The sequence below is a fragment of the Strix aluco genome, chromosome 6, assembly GCF_031877795.1.
Source record: "Strix aluco isolate bStrAlu1 chromosome 6, bStrAlu1.hap1, whole genome shotgun sequence".
Taxonomy (NCBI): Eukaryota; Metazoa; Chordata; class Aves; order Strigiformes; family Strigidae; genus Strix; species Strix aluco.
Genome location: NC_133936.1, coordinates 7,562,845 through 7,578,296, shown reverse-complemented (window position 1 = coordinate 7,578,296; position 15,452 = coordinate 7,562,845). Strand labels below are relative to the sequence as shown.

At 37.9% G+C, this 15,452-nt stretch overlaps 1 protein-coding gene across 6 annotated transcripts in view; it reads left to right on the top strand.

Moving 5' to 3' along the window:
* The window catches only part of THSD7B (thrombospondin type 1 domain containing 7B), a 332,338-nt gene that overhangs the window by 172,618 nt on the left and 144,268 nt on the right, over positions 1-15,452 (top strand). For all 6 annotated transcript variants that reach the window (XR_012623747.1, XM_074828561.1, XM_074828560.1 and 3 more), the window contains exons 9-11: positions 7,421-7,612; positions 11,085-11,319; positions 13,897-14,012. Coding sequence is in view for 5 of the 6 variants with exons in the window: in XM_074828561.1 (XP_074684662.1) it covers positions 7,421-7,612; positions 11,085-11,319; positions 13,897-14,012 (543 nt within the window). In the remaining variant the exon portion in view is untranslated. The remainder of the gene's footprint in view (positions 1-7,420; positions 7,613-11,084; positions 11,320-13,896; positions 14,013-15,452) is intronic.

Sequence of the window (15,452 nt, the reverse complement as noted above, 5' to 3'; positions counted from 1 at the left end):
AAAAATAGCCTAGTATTCAGTCCTTCAAATTCTGAACATTTCCTGATAGACTGTGGAAACTCTCTGAGTTGCTTTATGAGATTAGGCCAGACTCTGCATCTGAACTAGAACATTTTGTGTTAACTGCTTCTAAATGAGCACTTAGTTGTAAGTAGTTGGCATAAATCTAATTTTAATTTACTGTTTTCATTTTCTTTTGCATTGATCCTCTTTTTGTAGAGATTCAATTGCAGACTTGGAGAAAGATGTTTTTCAAAGAGTCCAGATGGTATTTGCAATTATTTATTATCATTAGCATTCACTGTATCTGAAAACAAGACTTTTGCCAACTTAGATAAACCTCATCTGCTGCACTATTGTTTACAATTTTTCAGTGTCTTAATACAAACTCACTCTTGGGGCAATTTCTGGGTCTAGAATAGAAAAAGAGTCCGTTATTCCTCAATATATAGCAAATTGCTAACTTATTTCGGGGAAAATCGCTTGGATAACAGTCAGTCATAGCTTTTTGATGGCTGTGAGCAAGCCAGCAAGGTACATCATTCTTAAGAGTAGCATAATCAGAACAAAAATCATAATAAATGAGTAGGTATAAAAGCATTGCACTTTTCCATGTGTGCACACACAACTTTTCGTTTTGGGGTCACTTACTGTGGGAGAGCACAATTACTGTAGTTTGCCCTTTCTAATACATTCCTTTTAATTTTTTTTTTTGAGTTTTGAGAGTGAAGATGGCACCTTAAGTATGCAAAAATGGAATGTTTAGAAATTTACATCTGTGGTGCAGTGGGAATAAAATGCCACCTTCTTTATTCTAAATTAAAATGCTTGAATTCCTTCACTAAAATTGTTCTGCCCCACTGCACAGATATGTAAGTTGAAGTGGACTGTATACACTATTGGAATAAAGAAATCTACTCATAATTGCTTTTTTCCTTAAAGTTTTGGAAAGATATGTATATTTTATAATATTTTAACACATTTGACTTATTTGTGTAATTGGTTTCTACAATATTTTGTGTTGATTAGCATTTGGAACAAAGCAGTATAGAGAAGAAAATAGAGGGACACCTGTTTCAATTATGCTACAGCACCAATTTCAACAATAAATCTTAATTGCAATCAGTCTTGATCAACCCACCTGTGTAGATTCCCTCATTTACAATGAGGAGGGATAATGGAGAAAAAAGGAAAAAGTGTAAAGAGAGAGAGGAAAAAACCCCAGAACACTAATATGGATTATGTTTAGTTCTTATACTTTATGTATTTAGATTGCTGTGCTATGTTAATTATTAGGAAGAGCAGCCTGAATTTCTATGCTCTTCTCTGGGAATACAGTGAACCCATGTTTACTTTCAGCTGCCACGTGAGCAATTTCTCTTAATTCAGGAGGGGTTGTGCAAACAGCCGCAAGGTGAAATTAATTTCGCTTTTATGCCCTAGCCCAGCAGGTGAATATGTAGCAAATTCCTTTAAATGACTACTTGTCTTTCTGTGTGGGATAGGAAATACATCCGAGCGATCCTCTTATGTAGGTAACCTCATGCAGCTGTGTTATTTTTTTTTTAACCTTGAGACTGGTAGCTGCTGTATAGTACTCCATAGATGTATACTGAGATGTTCTCTGCAGGCTTGGCAGCTGCTTGCTGATGTGCCTCCCCCCTGTGCTCACTTTCTTGGAGCTTCCTTAGATTCACAAATCAATTTTCTTATGTGCATTTGCATAAAGAGGGAAAACAGTTGTGGGTAAACAGTCCAAATTGCAGTAAGAGGGTGTATAGGAAAGAAAAGCAAATACTGCTTTTTTTCCCATATTATTCATCATCTTTATCTCATAACCTCTGTTATGATCACTTGGACATAGGTAAGGGACAGGATCATGGCCAGTGATGCAGGGATTTGGGCAAGACTTCTGATTTTACGGTGATTTCATAACATATTTCCAGACACACTCTTTCTTTTTCATATTTATTCTCATTCCCTCTGTTTTTGATACTTTTTCACCTTTTTCTTCATTGTGCATTATGTGCTTAAAAATGTTTTTTTCACCCTTTTTCTTCATTGTGCATTATGTGCTTAAAAATGTTTTTTCCTTAATCTAATGCACTGTTTTTCATAGTTGCATTTTAGTTAAGTCTTTTGACTCAAATCCTCAACAATTGTCTCATCTATTCTTTTTTTTTTTTTTTTTCCTGAGAATGATCCTGGTTGTATTCATGTTTATTTCCTCTTTTCCACTGTGAATGGCTTGTTCTTTGCTGCTTCATCTTTTTTCGTGATAGATCTTCACCTCCATTCTTCTTCATCACCATTGCATTCCTCTTCTCTGCTACGGGGCTCTGATAATAGTGATGGACCACTGCAATTAAATTTATTCCATACACCACTGCTTTCACTGACAAACTGACACCACTCTTCTCTCAAGTTCTTACCTGTTGACTGACATTAAGAAAAGTCAACCAGGAGCCAGGGTTTTCAGTGAAGTGTGACATTGGTCTCCTGGTGACAACTGAACACGGCAAGCCTTGGATGCTTTAAGGTATCACTAAAGCTGGTCATGCAACACAGAAAAAAACCTTGTGGTGATGTGATAAGATAAACACATTCAAAATGGTTATAAGAAATTTCTCTGATTGTTGTAGTTTGATTGTTATTGCTTTTAAATGTAACGTTTTTGTTAGCTGATGAGATGCCTAGGCCAAGATATTGTCAGCAGACAGCTTTCTCTGAACGCAATTGCCGTTAGCAAACTGGCATGCAGTCAATAGGAATTCTTCTGAATTTACTACTGTCTGTTGACATCTTATTCTGTTACAGGCAAGTATTTAATCAAAGTTTATTGTCATTCTTTTCTGAGATTTAAGTGGGATGTAAAATTTTATGATACGTGTAGTATTTTAGATGACAGCTTCATTATTTCCACTGAATAATTTGAAATGCTACAAGGAGAAATATTGATGTCAAACTGGTAATTGTCATTAAATATGCCGCATTTTTGCAGCAGTCATTTGTGCAAAAAATAAATTTCCTGAACTTCTAGGTAGCAATGCAGAACAGTCTGTAATGCAATTCCTTCATCTTGAGCCTTTCCTCAACATGGAGGTCGCTCAAGGCTTGACACACATCTGCAAACCTGAAATCTTCAGAATAATTTTACAAATTTTCCTTTTAAAAAATGAGGTATAGTGGTCAAAAGGAGGATACTCAGTTTGTTATTGAGTCGATTTTTCAATTTCTGCTGCCTGATGGGATTTGTATTTTTGCTGCTTTAGTTTATCCTGTCCAGTGGACATTCCCTTTTTCCTGAGCCAGGAGCAATGTCTGTGGCAGGAGTAATTAAACTGTGTCACAGGAGGATGGGTACACAGGTCACTGGGAAGAATGAGACCAGTGCACCAGAGCTGCAAGACATTAGGTAGAATAGACAGATGCAGTTTAATATTGAACTGATTAAGACTGAAACATTCCTGTTGATTCAGTGTCTCACCGTAGAGTGCAATATTCAGGAACATGGGAGTGGCTTTCCTTCTAGAATGGAAAAGACAATAAAGAATTCAGTTGCTGGAAAAAACAAGCTCTTTAGTTCAAGGAGGGTTTTATGTCATTCCTTGTTTTGTTTTCTGTCTTGGGAAGAATTTAATTTGCTTTTAGATGAATCAAAAATTCCACTCAGAATTGTACTTCATGTAGCTTCTCTGTTACCGTGTTAAGGAATCCAAATTAGGGACTGGTGCGTTAGGTAATGGTCAGATCTCTCTGCAGAGCCTTCCTACCCTGCAGCAGATCAACACTCCTGCCCAACTTGGTGTCGTCTGCAAACTTACTGAGGGTGCACTCAATCCCCATGTACAGATCCTTGATAAAGATATGAAACAGAACTGGCCCCAATACTGAGTCCTGGGGAACACCACCTGTGACTGGCTGCCAACTGGATTTAACTCCATTCACCAGCACTCTTTGGGCCCGGCCATCCAGCCAGTTTTTTACTCGATGAACAGTATACCTGTCCAAGCCACAAGCAGCCGGTTTTTCCAGGAGAATGCTGTGGGAAACAGTGTCAAAGGTTTTACTAAAGTGTAGGTAGACAACATCCAGAGCCTTTCCTTCATCTGCTAAGTGTGTCACCTTGTCATAGAAGGAGATCAGGTTAGTCAAGCAGGACCTGACTTTCATCAACCCATGCTGACTGGGCCTGATCACCTGGTTGTCCTGTACGTGCCGTGTGGTGGCACTCAGGATGATCTGCTCCATAACCTTCCCTGGCACTGAGGTCAGACTGACAGGCCTGTAGTTTTCTGGATCCTCCTTCTGGCCCTTCTTGTAGATGGGTGTCACATTTGCTAACTTCCAGTCAACTAGGACCTCCCTGTTAGTCACGACTGCTGATAAATGATGGAAGGTGGCTTGGTGACCACTTCTGCCAGCTCCCTTAGTACCCTTGAGTGGATTCCATCTGGCCCCATGGACATGTGTGCGTAAAGACTGTAGAAAGATTAGAAAGATTATTCAGAATATCTGAGATAGGAATTACACCTTCAAGGTACTGGGTGGGCAATTTGGAAGCTCTGGAGAATTTAATAGCCTCTTTAAATCTGTGACAATGCATAAAGCACACTTCAGATATATCCTGTACTAGTATTTTTCATGGAAAATGAAAGATTATTACCTCCCTTTGTAGCGTACGGTAGTTTTCTGAGAATTCTCTGCCAGGCGGCTGGTACAGAAGAACATTCCCCTTCTGCAGTAATACAAGCCAGTAATTAAACCTGAACACGGCAAATAGAGCTATAAAGTAAATCAAAGTGAGTGTTGAATTGTGCCTTCATGCACTGGGTGGTAAACTCTTTATAACAAAACTCAAAGCTTCCTTTCTTTGCTGAAGAGCCATGAATTGCAGCCTCTGTTTGCAGCGTTACTGTTGCTGTCACCTGCTGTAAATCCAGCATGAAAAGAAATCATGGAGGAAAGAAGTGGAAAGTGCATTTTGCTCCTTTGCCTCCCATCCCCACAGGGTGGTCGCTTGAAAATCTGTGGCACCTGGGCTCATGGGTGGAGAAAGCCACCCCAAAGGAGATCCAAGTGTTTTAAACCATCTTGTGAGTGGAGTGACCTGGATTTTGTAAAGTCAGATTAAATCAGTGGAAAGGCCCTGCTGTCTTTCAGCAAGTAGGGTTTTCTCCAATGCTTACATTTCTAGCACAATCTGATTGGTGGAAAAATTGAGCTAAATCCAGAATTCGGTGAACTGCATGGTACTCCATGCCATAAAATCTGTATATAATGAAGATAACCTCTTGCATGGGTGGGGGGGCACCCTTGCAGGGCCACTGTCCCATCTCATCCCTTCTCATTCAGAAGCCTGTCACTGACTGTTCGCATGCTTCCCTCTAAGCGTCAGAGATGGGAGAGCAGGACAGATATTTTACCTACTTCACCAAAGCATATAATCTCTTGATGTGCTGCTGTACCATTGACTCCTAAAATCACGCCTGCTCAGGATGCCCTCATGTTATCTGCCACTGTACAGACAGGCTGTCAAAATATTAGCAGGGATTTTGACGCTAAAATGACTCAGGAAGACAGCTGGAATAAGGCTTACAGGTTTATTTGGTGGTTTTATATTGTTTTTCTCTAAAGCTAGTTCATAGCATTATGTGAGCATCCAAAGCAGCAGTGGTGATAATGGACTAGTTGAAACGAACGATGGATTAAGCTTGGTTTGCAGGGGTGCCAAATGCAGTACCAAAGGATAGGGGCTCTCTGTAGGGAGGGTGTTGTTTTGCATTTTCTTATTGAGTAGACTTAAAATAATAGTGTAAAGATGGGGCATATCAAGCCTTTCCTGATGAACACAGGCATGTGCAAGGGAAAGGGAGTGTAAAAATAAAGTATTTTTAAACATATCTTGCAGTCTGATTGCCTGCTAGATTCTCTGTTACTTCTCATAATATGCTTGAAAAGTTTTATTTGTGCCTCGAGGGTGATGAGCCTGTCTTCATTTAGGGATGCAACCGCAGATAATACCACCATGCTATTGACAGCTTTATGCACTCTCACTAGTAGCCTGCCTTTCTTATTTACTCACTTGTATATGTTTTGCCTTGCAAAATCAGTATGGTTTTCTACCCTCCTAGTTATAATTGCATCCTGGGCCGCCTTGTTACAGAGCCTGTTCCTGTAGCGTGAGGTGAAAGAGCCAGTTGGTTGCCATTATAAATTTTTTTTTTCCCCGTACATATAATTGAGCCTGGATAGTCATTATGTTTTTTCCTAGGTTCATAATTACAGAAACCTTGAAGGAGAGCTTTGTAACTATTATAAGGGCAAAAGAGGAGGTAACGTTTAGTGTGAGCTTGTTGTTTTAAACAGGTAGATTTGAGCTTCCAGAAATTTCGGACATGCAGCTGAGAATTCATGAAGGTCCAGAAACACTGAGCCGTAGAACAGTGTAACAAAGTCAGTCATGTCTGTTCATCACTTAAATTATACTTGTAAGCCACTAGATGTAATTCAGTACTAAAAGAGTTATGTTTTATGAATTCTTATGAATTATGATGTCCTGGTAAATTCTATGTAATTACTAAAATTACTGGACATTTCCTATGTTATTTAAAAAAACCTATATTTCATTTTGCTTTTTAAAAACAATAGATTTGTGTGTTGGACTCCACATGCCATCCCTCATGTGCTTTGTTTTGCTGCTCCTTCTGCCAGCAGTTCTTCTGGTTGGTAGGTTTTTCCCCACCAGTCCCCAATGTCCTACCTTCTTATTGAAAGGGGTTTTGGAAGGATGCTCCTCATCAGGAGGTATGCTTTGGCCCAGGTCCCTTGGTTCATCTCCAACAGAAAGTACTTCTCCTTGGATTGGAGTAGTCCAACAGATCCATAATTTTGGATCCCCTAGTTTTTGGGTGAGAAGCAGAGTCAGAAATAACAGTGGTTCATTCTGGTGAGGTTGCAGGAGAAGGACCAAAACATCTATCGGACACTTCTCTGGCCTACAGGCAAAAGTGCCTTCTGTGGGGACCTGCACAATTTGTATTGTGGGAAATAGGTTCTGTAGGTGGAGATCGCTGGAAAATACGGGGCAATTATCATCAATTCTGTTGATAATTGATATTACAGCTTTCTGTTGATTGAATCATCTCATTCCTTGTGTTTGCCTGCTTTATGAAGTGGACTGCAGCCAAGATGTCACACAGAAAACTTAAAACACATTTTTTTCCTTTTTTGCTTTTCTGAAGAAATACTTTAGTTGTTCAAATATTACACTTTCAAGCCTGAAGCCTAACCACGTGCCCTTTTGTTCCATGGGCAGGCAGGCAGGCATCTGACATAAAGTTAGTCTGCTTGATGCAGACGGTGGATATTGAACCAAGCTGGGCCTTCCTCCATGTCTGTCTTGTTTTGTTTGCTCCAGGTGAAGAAGTATCACATCACCTCTGCTCAGAGCTTCCCCGTCCTGAAGTTGTAGCTTGTGAAATCCCTTGTGCAACAGACTGTGTCATCAGTGAGTGGTCTCCGTGGTCCCCATGTTCCCACTCATGCTCCAGTAAAAATGCTGAGGGTAGTCAAAGCAGGAGTAGGTCCATCTTGGCCCTTCCAGCTGAGGGTGAGTGATAAACATTTTTGGATAATCACTGTTTGTTTGTTTAATGAGTTGACTTGCATTCCTCAGCCAAGCTCTGTTTAGATCAGAGCTAATCCTAATACTGTAGCAATGAGGAATAATACTTAATACTTGTCTGTGCCCTTACATCTAGTGACTAAAAGATCTTTATGCGCTTGAGTTACTGCATGTGCCACTTAAAGAAATTCTGTCACAGTTCAAAATTATTTACTTCAGCCTGTGTGTTACTGTCTATTGAAGGCCAGTCTGGGTGTGAATTTACTTCAGGAGAGCTATGTCCTATACTAATGAATTGCTGGATGACACAGACTCATCACGCGAGTGTCTTTATATAGGAACATACTAGTACTGATTTAGAAAAGAACAGTGAGCTGTGAAAAATGAGGAAATAGGAAAGGACCCGTTTATTTGATTAGTGCAGATCTAGAATCTATTGACCTTCTTATTTTTCATTTGTAGTAAGTAAGTATCTCTTGATGAATACATATATAATTTCCTCTGGATCTTTATGGACAAATCCTATATCTGGATTTTTACATAACATCAGCAATACATTTACACAAACTCTTTTGTATTAGAAGTGTAGTCTAACTACAGTTAGACATGGTAATTCATTTATGTGTTAGTTTGTTACACAGGATTTTAAAGGTATCGCATCAAGTGCATAAAAATTCTTTAAACGAACAGGTCTAACAGACTAAAGTCTTGTTGACAGAACAAAAATATCTACTATTGTCAACACTATGTGCAGCTAATGCAGCAGCAAAAAACTTCTAGATGCAAGTCTAGTTTAGGACAAGCTCTGTTAAGTGCGATTTTGTAAATTATCATTAAAGCCACCCACTGTTTCTGGGGCAGTGTAAGGACTTGAACTGGCAAACCCTTACTCATGTGAATGGTCTGTATTCACATAAATATCCTTATAAGCACTTGCAAAGAAAATTGGGATCCTTCAAGAAAACTGCTATATAATTGTCGGTTGAATAAGAATACTACTAAAAAAGTCTGTGAGCTAGAGAATATTTAAAATGAAAAATACGGTTGGCTTCATGTTTTCCATGGAAGTAACAAAATGCAAATAACAGGTAAACATGGAATTATGAAAGTGAAGTGTTGAAGAAGTGAATTCTGGAAGTACATAAGCTCAGTCATCTCAACCTGAAACACACTGAACTAAAATGACGTGCTTTGAACTGAATACTTTTAAGTTTCTCAGGAAGGAATAATCAACTATTAAAATCAGATGCCCCATCTCTTTCTGTACATCTTTAGCAATGAGTATAATGGTTTGCTATGCAGATTCACACATCTGCATACAGGTAAATAGTGACTGATTTGAATTTGTGGAGATTGGAAGTTGATTTAATACCCCTATCTCTGCAGTACTAAGGCAGTGTTGTTACCTGCTTTCTCTGACTTTCATACCCAGCTCACAGCTGAGCCACTACTACAGAGCTCTGATACCTTTGCAAGTGACATTTCATTTGTCCTCTATCAACTGAGGCAATGTTAGCCATGGTTCTGCTGTCTGAGGACTTCTGGATGCCATCTCACAGGCTGATTTCCGTTCAAACCCTTGGGTTGTTTTCTCTCAGCTGTTCACCAGATCCCAGAATATGATAACCAGGAGTCTGTTGATGAAACTAGAGGGGCTTGGTTTAAGTCAGGTTTTAAAAGATATTTCTTTATGCAGCAAACTTCTGAAACTTGGTACAGGAGGAGATTGTGGAGGCAAGCAGTCTCAACAGGTTTAAAATGAATTAGGGGAATGGGTGAACATCAGGTCCATATAAAGTCTGTAAATGGCTACTAGAATGGCTAGGCAATGGCGTGCTGTCCTGCTTTCCTTGTACAAAAGTTGTCAATGAACTGCAGAAAGTAGCCAGGCTGTTGTGCTTTTTATAAACGACACCTCCTGCTTGCAGTTTTGCAGGCAGTCTGCTAGGTTGGATGGATCATGTGCTATTTTTTATTATCTTAAGTTAAAACTGCCTCATTATTACTTTTCCTTATTTAGGAGAACTTCCTTGCCATGGGTATTCTTGGAGAAAACACCTTAATTTTTCCCTGGGAAGCTCAAAATTTGAGTTAGATCTTTTTAATTTTTTTTTTCTTTTTTCCTAATGGATCAGGCATTTTGCCATTTGCTACTTTTTTTTTTAAACATGTGGTCAAACACACAAGAACAATAACTGGTCTGCATTTTTCCTGCCAAGTCAAAATCTTCAGAAAATAAGTTACCTGGGGCATTTTCTACTCCATCATCATGCTAAACATTTCTGAGACTGAACACTATGTGGAACAGTCCATTTTCATGAAAAGATGAATGGTAATGTGACATGATTATCCAAATCAGTGTGCTAAGAAATTTCTATCTCTCTTTCTTTTCTTAGTACTATTCATTGTGGCCATTTGGGGTCATACCTTATTTGAGAAGGCTCAGTCCTGCAAGGCAGTAGGCATCCCTTCGAGGAGCAATATACCTTCATCTCCTGTTGATTTTAGCAGGGTGTAAAGGTGCTCTGAACCTTGTGGTATCTGGCCCCAACGCTTCAGGTCTTTCAAAATCTGCAGCACTTTGACCATGTCACGTTGCCAGATTCTCCCTCCAGGAAGAGAATGGTTTTGATTTTAGTAATTTTTACTTATTTCTTCCTAAAATGACAATGCTTACTGTTAAATTTCACTGCATTACTCCTTAGCTTTTGAGCTACGAACATCTGCTGCTTTTATGGGATAAATTCAGGCTGATGGCTAGAATGTTAAAGCTTCCAGGGAGTCTGTTCAGACTCCTGTACTTTATGGATTTATTACCAGTTGTTGACAAAGTACAGTAGCTTAGCAAAATCTTTGGACACCAATTTGAATGATGTTGCTTCAGAAAAGTAAAGGCTTTGTACTCAAAACCTATCTTTCAAGTTTCCCCCCCTTGATTTGCAGATGTGGGTATCATTTGATATGTTCCTCCATTGGTACAGTTCAGCACCCTCTACAGCTCAGCTCTTTAAGGCAACATGTGAATAGAGTTCAAACATTAGAAAGAGATGTTCCTCCTTGGGAAATTAGCAAGGAGAATGAACATAAAAATAATGTTTAATTTGTCTTTAAACCTAATTGCATGTTTGCTGAGTGATACTGGCATTTAAATGGAATTAACTTGGCTGTGTGTAGGAGTATCAATAAGGTAACTCAGAAATATACTTTGCCTATTTCTGTTTTCATTATGCGTTGGAATACAATTTTATGCAAGGCTAGTTTAATGGGGAAACAATATTTTAGAAGGTTGTTATTGCAGCCATAAAGGTCAACAGCTTTATTTAAGCTTTATTTATTTATTTATAATGGGGGGGGAAATAAGATATTAAGCAAACCTAACTTTTATAGTTATTTTTCAATGTCGTCTTTTTGCCACACACCATATGATAAAACATGGTGTTCTCTTGACTCTTTCCAGGTGGAAAAGCCTGTCCCCCTGACCGAGCCCTGCAGGAGCACCGTGCCTGTAATGATCACCCGTGTGTGCATTTTTTCTGGGAAACTTCTCCCTGGAGCCCTTGTTCTGAAGACGTGCTGGTAACTGCGCTCAATGCAACCATTAATTGGAGCGGAGAAGCCACTTGTGGAGTGGGCATACAGACAAGGAAAGTCTTCTGCATGAAGAGCAGTTCTGGCCAGGTCACACCTAAAAGGTATGTAAAGAAGTCTTATTAGTGATTATTTGTAGTTAATACATTACATATGAAAGCATTTTCAGCTGGCGTAGAGAACCTGCAGCTTTGAAAATAATTTCCTTTCAGGACTAATTCTCCAGCTACTACTCCATCACTACTATGAAAGGGATACTAATATGTAACAAAAATAAATAGCTAGCCCATTTTTAATTTTCTTTGTAAATCCAAGCAAAATGCATGTTTTTAGTAGAGTAGATTTTTTTTTGCTGTAGCTCGTCTGTTAATCTAATTTACAGATTTCTGCAAATATTTTTCCTGAAGGACAGGTGTGAGGAAAATATAAAGTACATCTGAATATAATGCTCATCAATACATTATTAACAATGCTCTAATAAAATAGAAAAAGTAAATCAAGTTTGCATTATATTATACAACAATAAGGCAGAATCATGTGTGTTCTGTAGCATTCAGTTGATTCATATACCTTCTATACTGTGATACCAACATGAAAAAATTATATATTCTACAGTAGAAATATTCTGAATTTTGCTTTGCTTTACTAAATGAGGAAAATAAGTAGCACAGATGTTTTCCCTAATATCAAAAAATCAAGACATTGCTAATTACTTTTTGCACTGTTAATGAGTCTAGAGACTTACAACCGAGTTTCATTTTTTACTGTAGTTCTTAAAACAGTCCTGTTTGTATAAGCAGACTGTGTTGATTTCAGTAAAGTTAATTAAAATTCTTGAGGTTAATGGATTAATTAAATAAAAGGAAAGAAATTTAGTGTTCATCTATATCTAGAATCCACTGATATGCTGTAACTTTGCCTAATGAAACATACTGTTTATAGAGCTATATAATGTCTAAAATAGTTGTTTGCCCCTTCCACTTTTGAGATGGTGTAAGGGGAAACGGAACTGAAGAGGATAAGTAAATACTTAAGTACTTGAACTAAACCAGAGTTTCAGTGGTGGAAAAATCCTGCCAAAAGAAGAAATCTGTGTACCAGGGACTTCAGAAGGGGTCTCTCCTTGGCTTTGGTGTGGTAGCTTCAGTGCTGTGGTGTTCCTCATGTAATGGAAGTGGCTGGATCAAAAAGGACTGCTGAGTCCTTAAAAGAGCTTCTTACTGAAATCGTTTTACTGCTGTGCTGTGTATTGTTCTTACAGTGATAATTATCTTAAAAATAAAAGCCTTAGATCTGTAGAAGTTTTTAGGAAGATGGTTCCAAGTGAAGGAATAGAACCTCTGTGTTTCAGAATTAAATATTACCTCATTTCTGTCCGGGAAGGTCTGGACCGGTCTGGTGCTGGGGTGGAGGGCAGCCCTCCTCGCCATGGGCACCAGCTGTGGCTATATTATGTTTTATGTCTGAGTTGATGAAAACTGACCCAAAGTAATGTTGGCTTTAGAACTGCTGTGGTGAAAGTCTACTGTTAATATGGCTTCAAAAATGGAATACTTTATGTAAATAAATAATTTGTGTGTTGACATACTGTTTTATATTCTGCATTTTTGTTGATTTCATGAAGAAAAATTACACTGTATCCAAAGAAGGTGCAAGGCACAGCAAGTCAATTAAAACTAAAATTTTAAAAATATTTCAACGTCTTCTGTTAGATAATAGAAATCTGCCCTTTAGGATAATCATGCTTAATGAGAAGACATATCTCTTTGTATTTATTTTCTTTTAAATTATACCTCTAAGTATCTTATTACTATCTCAGTAACAGGAGCATGTCTTTAAGGTCTATTTTCTTTCCTACTAAGGTTTAGTGGCATATTCCTCTTTCAAATGGGGTCATTTTGGGTTGCATGCACTGCTAAGTATTTTCGAGCGATCTTTCTACTAGAAATTAATAAAAATTAAAAGAGAGTAATTCTCTTCTGTCCCCCCACTTGAAATGCAAGATCTGCCTGATCCCAGAAAATTGTCCCTTTTTCACCCTTCGAATTTTTATGTATTAACTGTCTGTGTCTGAAACTTTTATTAGACTATGCATGACATATTTTTCATTTAGGATTTAAAAATGAATAAAAAAAAAATCAGAGCTCTTCTTACTATACTATGTTGTACAACTTTTTAAATAACAATCAAGGCCTCAATCAAAGCTATTAAACTATAACACTTTAAGCTATTTTTGTGTTTCCTAGGGGTTGAAAGTGGAAGAATATCACATCAATCCTTACACACAGTTGCAAGTGGTTTGAAGGCTGTTGCATGTTGTGTTAAAACAGGAGTACTTTATAAACATAACTTCTCGCTTTCTTCAGTAATAAGTATGTCTGGTTTGCTTCAGTAAGCTTTGTATTTTAGGTGTTATAGACAGATTTACATTTAGGTTGTAGTCATCAAGTCAATCTCCACATTTTTTTTTATTATTATTAATATTTTCTAATCTTTGAAGTGTACTAAATTTGGTTGGGTTACACGAGTGCAAAGGAGAAGATAAACGAGGCTTGCTGTGACCAGGAGTGATGTCTTTGGTATGGCAGTACGCTCACAGCCCTGTGAGAGTTTTAGGAGTAAAACGTTTCCGTGTAGTTTTAATTTTTTATTATATTCTGTCTTTGTGTTTGGATTGATAGATGTCCAGAGTCCATCAGACCTGAGACGGTGCGGCCATGTCTCCTCCTCTGCAAGAAAGACTGTGTTGTTACACCTTTCAGTGAGTGGACTCGCTGCCCAACAGCATGTCAGTCTGGTAAGCCTTTAAGAAGAGGTCAGAATTTTGGGGAAAAATTAGAGAATTGGCTTAGAAATGTGTGGTTGTTGTAGTTCACATCAGTCTAATAATTTTTAGGGCATTCATCTGAATGAGTTTTGGACTTCGGGTGTTGTTGACAGTGACGCTGTTAGCAAGGGGTGGGATCCTCGTGAGCAGATTCAGAGACGTAAGTTCTCTACCTGGGATAAATTCCTTCTGGGCTTCTGCCTTCAGAGTCATAGGTTCAAGGTCCTAATGTTGTGTGGTTATACATGGAATTGCTACATTATATGAAATTCATTTCTCTTGACCAACCTAGATGTACGTACAGGGTTGTGTAGATAACTCCTATGCTTTGTGGTTTTTCAAGGACCACACATTTCTTTGATCTAGTTGGTTAGCTTTTGGACACTAAGTGTTTAGCAAAGTTTCTTTATAATGATCTAGTGTTGTTTTTTGTGACAAATTTGTGTGTTTCATTAATTGTTCAGATGAAAGCCTTATCAGAATATTTCATTATTGTTGGTGGCTTCCTTGCCCTTCAAAGATTCTCAGTGGATGCTCTAGCATAGCCCTTGTTAGATTTTACAGAAAAATGAGTTGCTTTCTAAAACAGTGACTCCTGTTTTAATTAGCAATTTATTTTTAGACTTTAAATGAGCTGCCTATGAAGAAGTAGAATAAATTACCTGGTAAATTACTTTGTTTATTAAATAATAGTCTACAATTAAAATGAGAAGAAATTAATTATTTAACCTCCTTGGCAGTGTTATCATTTTAATATAATTCTAAATTAAAACTTCTTAGATGGGGGTGTTTGCTTTTTGCTAAATCTGTTATTGATATGGCTGCATTGCAAGATTATTTTTTTTTAATTTACATTGCACAATTAAAACCTCAGGACGATAATGAAATTTCAAAACCACTATACATATGTGAGTTGTTAGTTGTTTTTTTTTTTTAATAGAAAAGTTGTATTTAATGAAAACAATATACAGATGGTGAATTACTAAGCAGATCAAGCAGGAACAGGTATTGCCTGGCAGATTTAAAATTAAATGTGTACCAGCATAAGATCAGAGCTTAGACAAACAAGCAATCACTAAATCAGCTTTACACAGAACTTTACCAGTTAAGCTGTTTGTAGTTTATCTGAGAAAATGCGTCCAACTTTACTATCTAACAATAAAAAAGCTGACATTTTCCCTACATTTAAATGTCATCAGACAACCAGCTGTCTTCTGCCGAAGGATTATCTCATACCTCAGAAGTGTAGACAGCGGTGAACTTAGGGCAATAACAGATGGATGGACAACATAATTCACAAAAGAAGTGCAATTGAATCCAAACACCTGTTGGTGAGGCAGGAACAGGGAGGTTGTTGCAAGTTATTGATTCTCTGCCATTTCAGATACTTAAAGGTGACAACTGTCTACC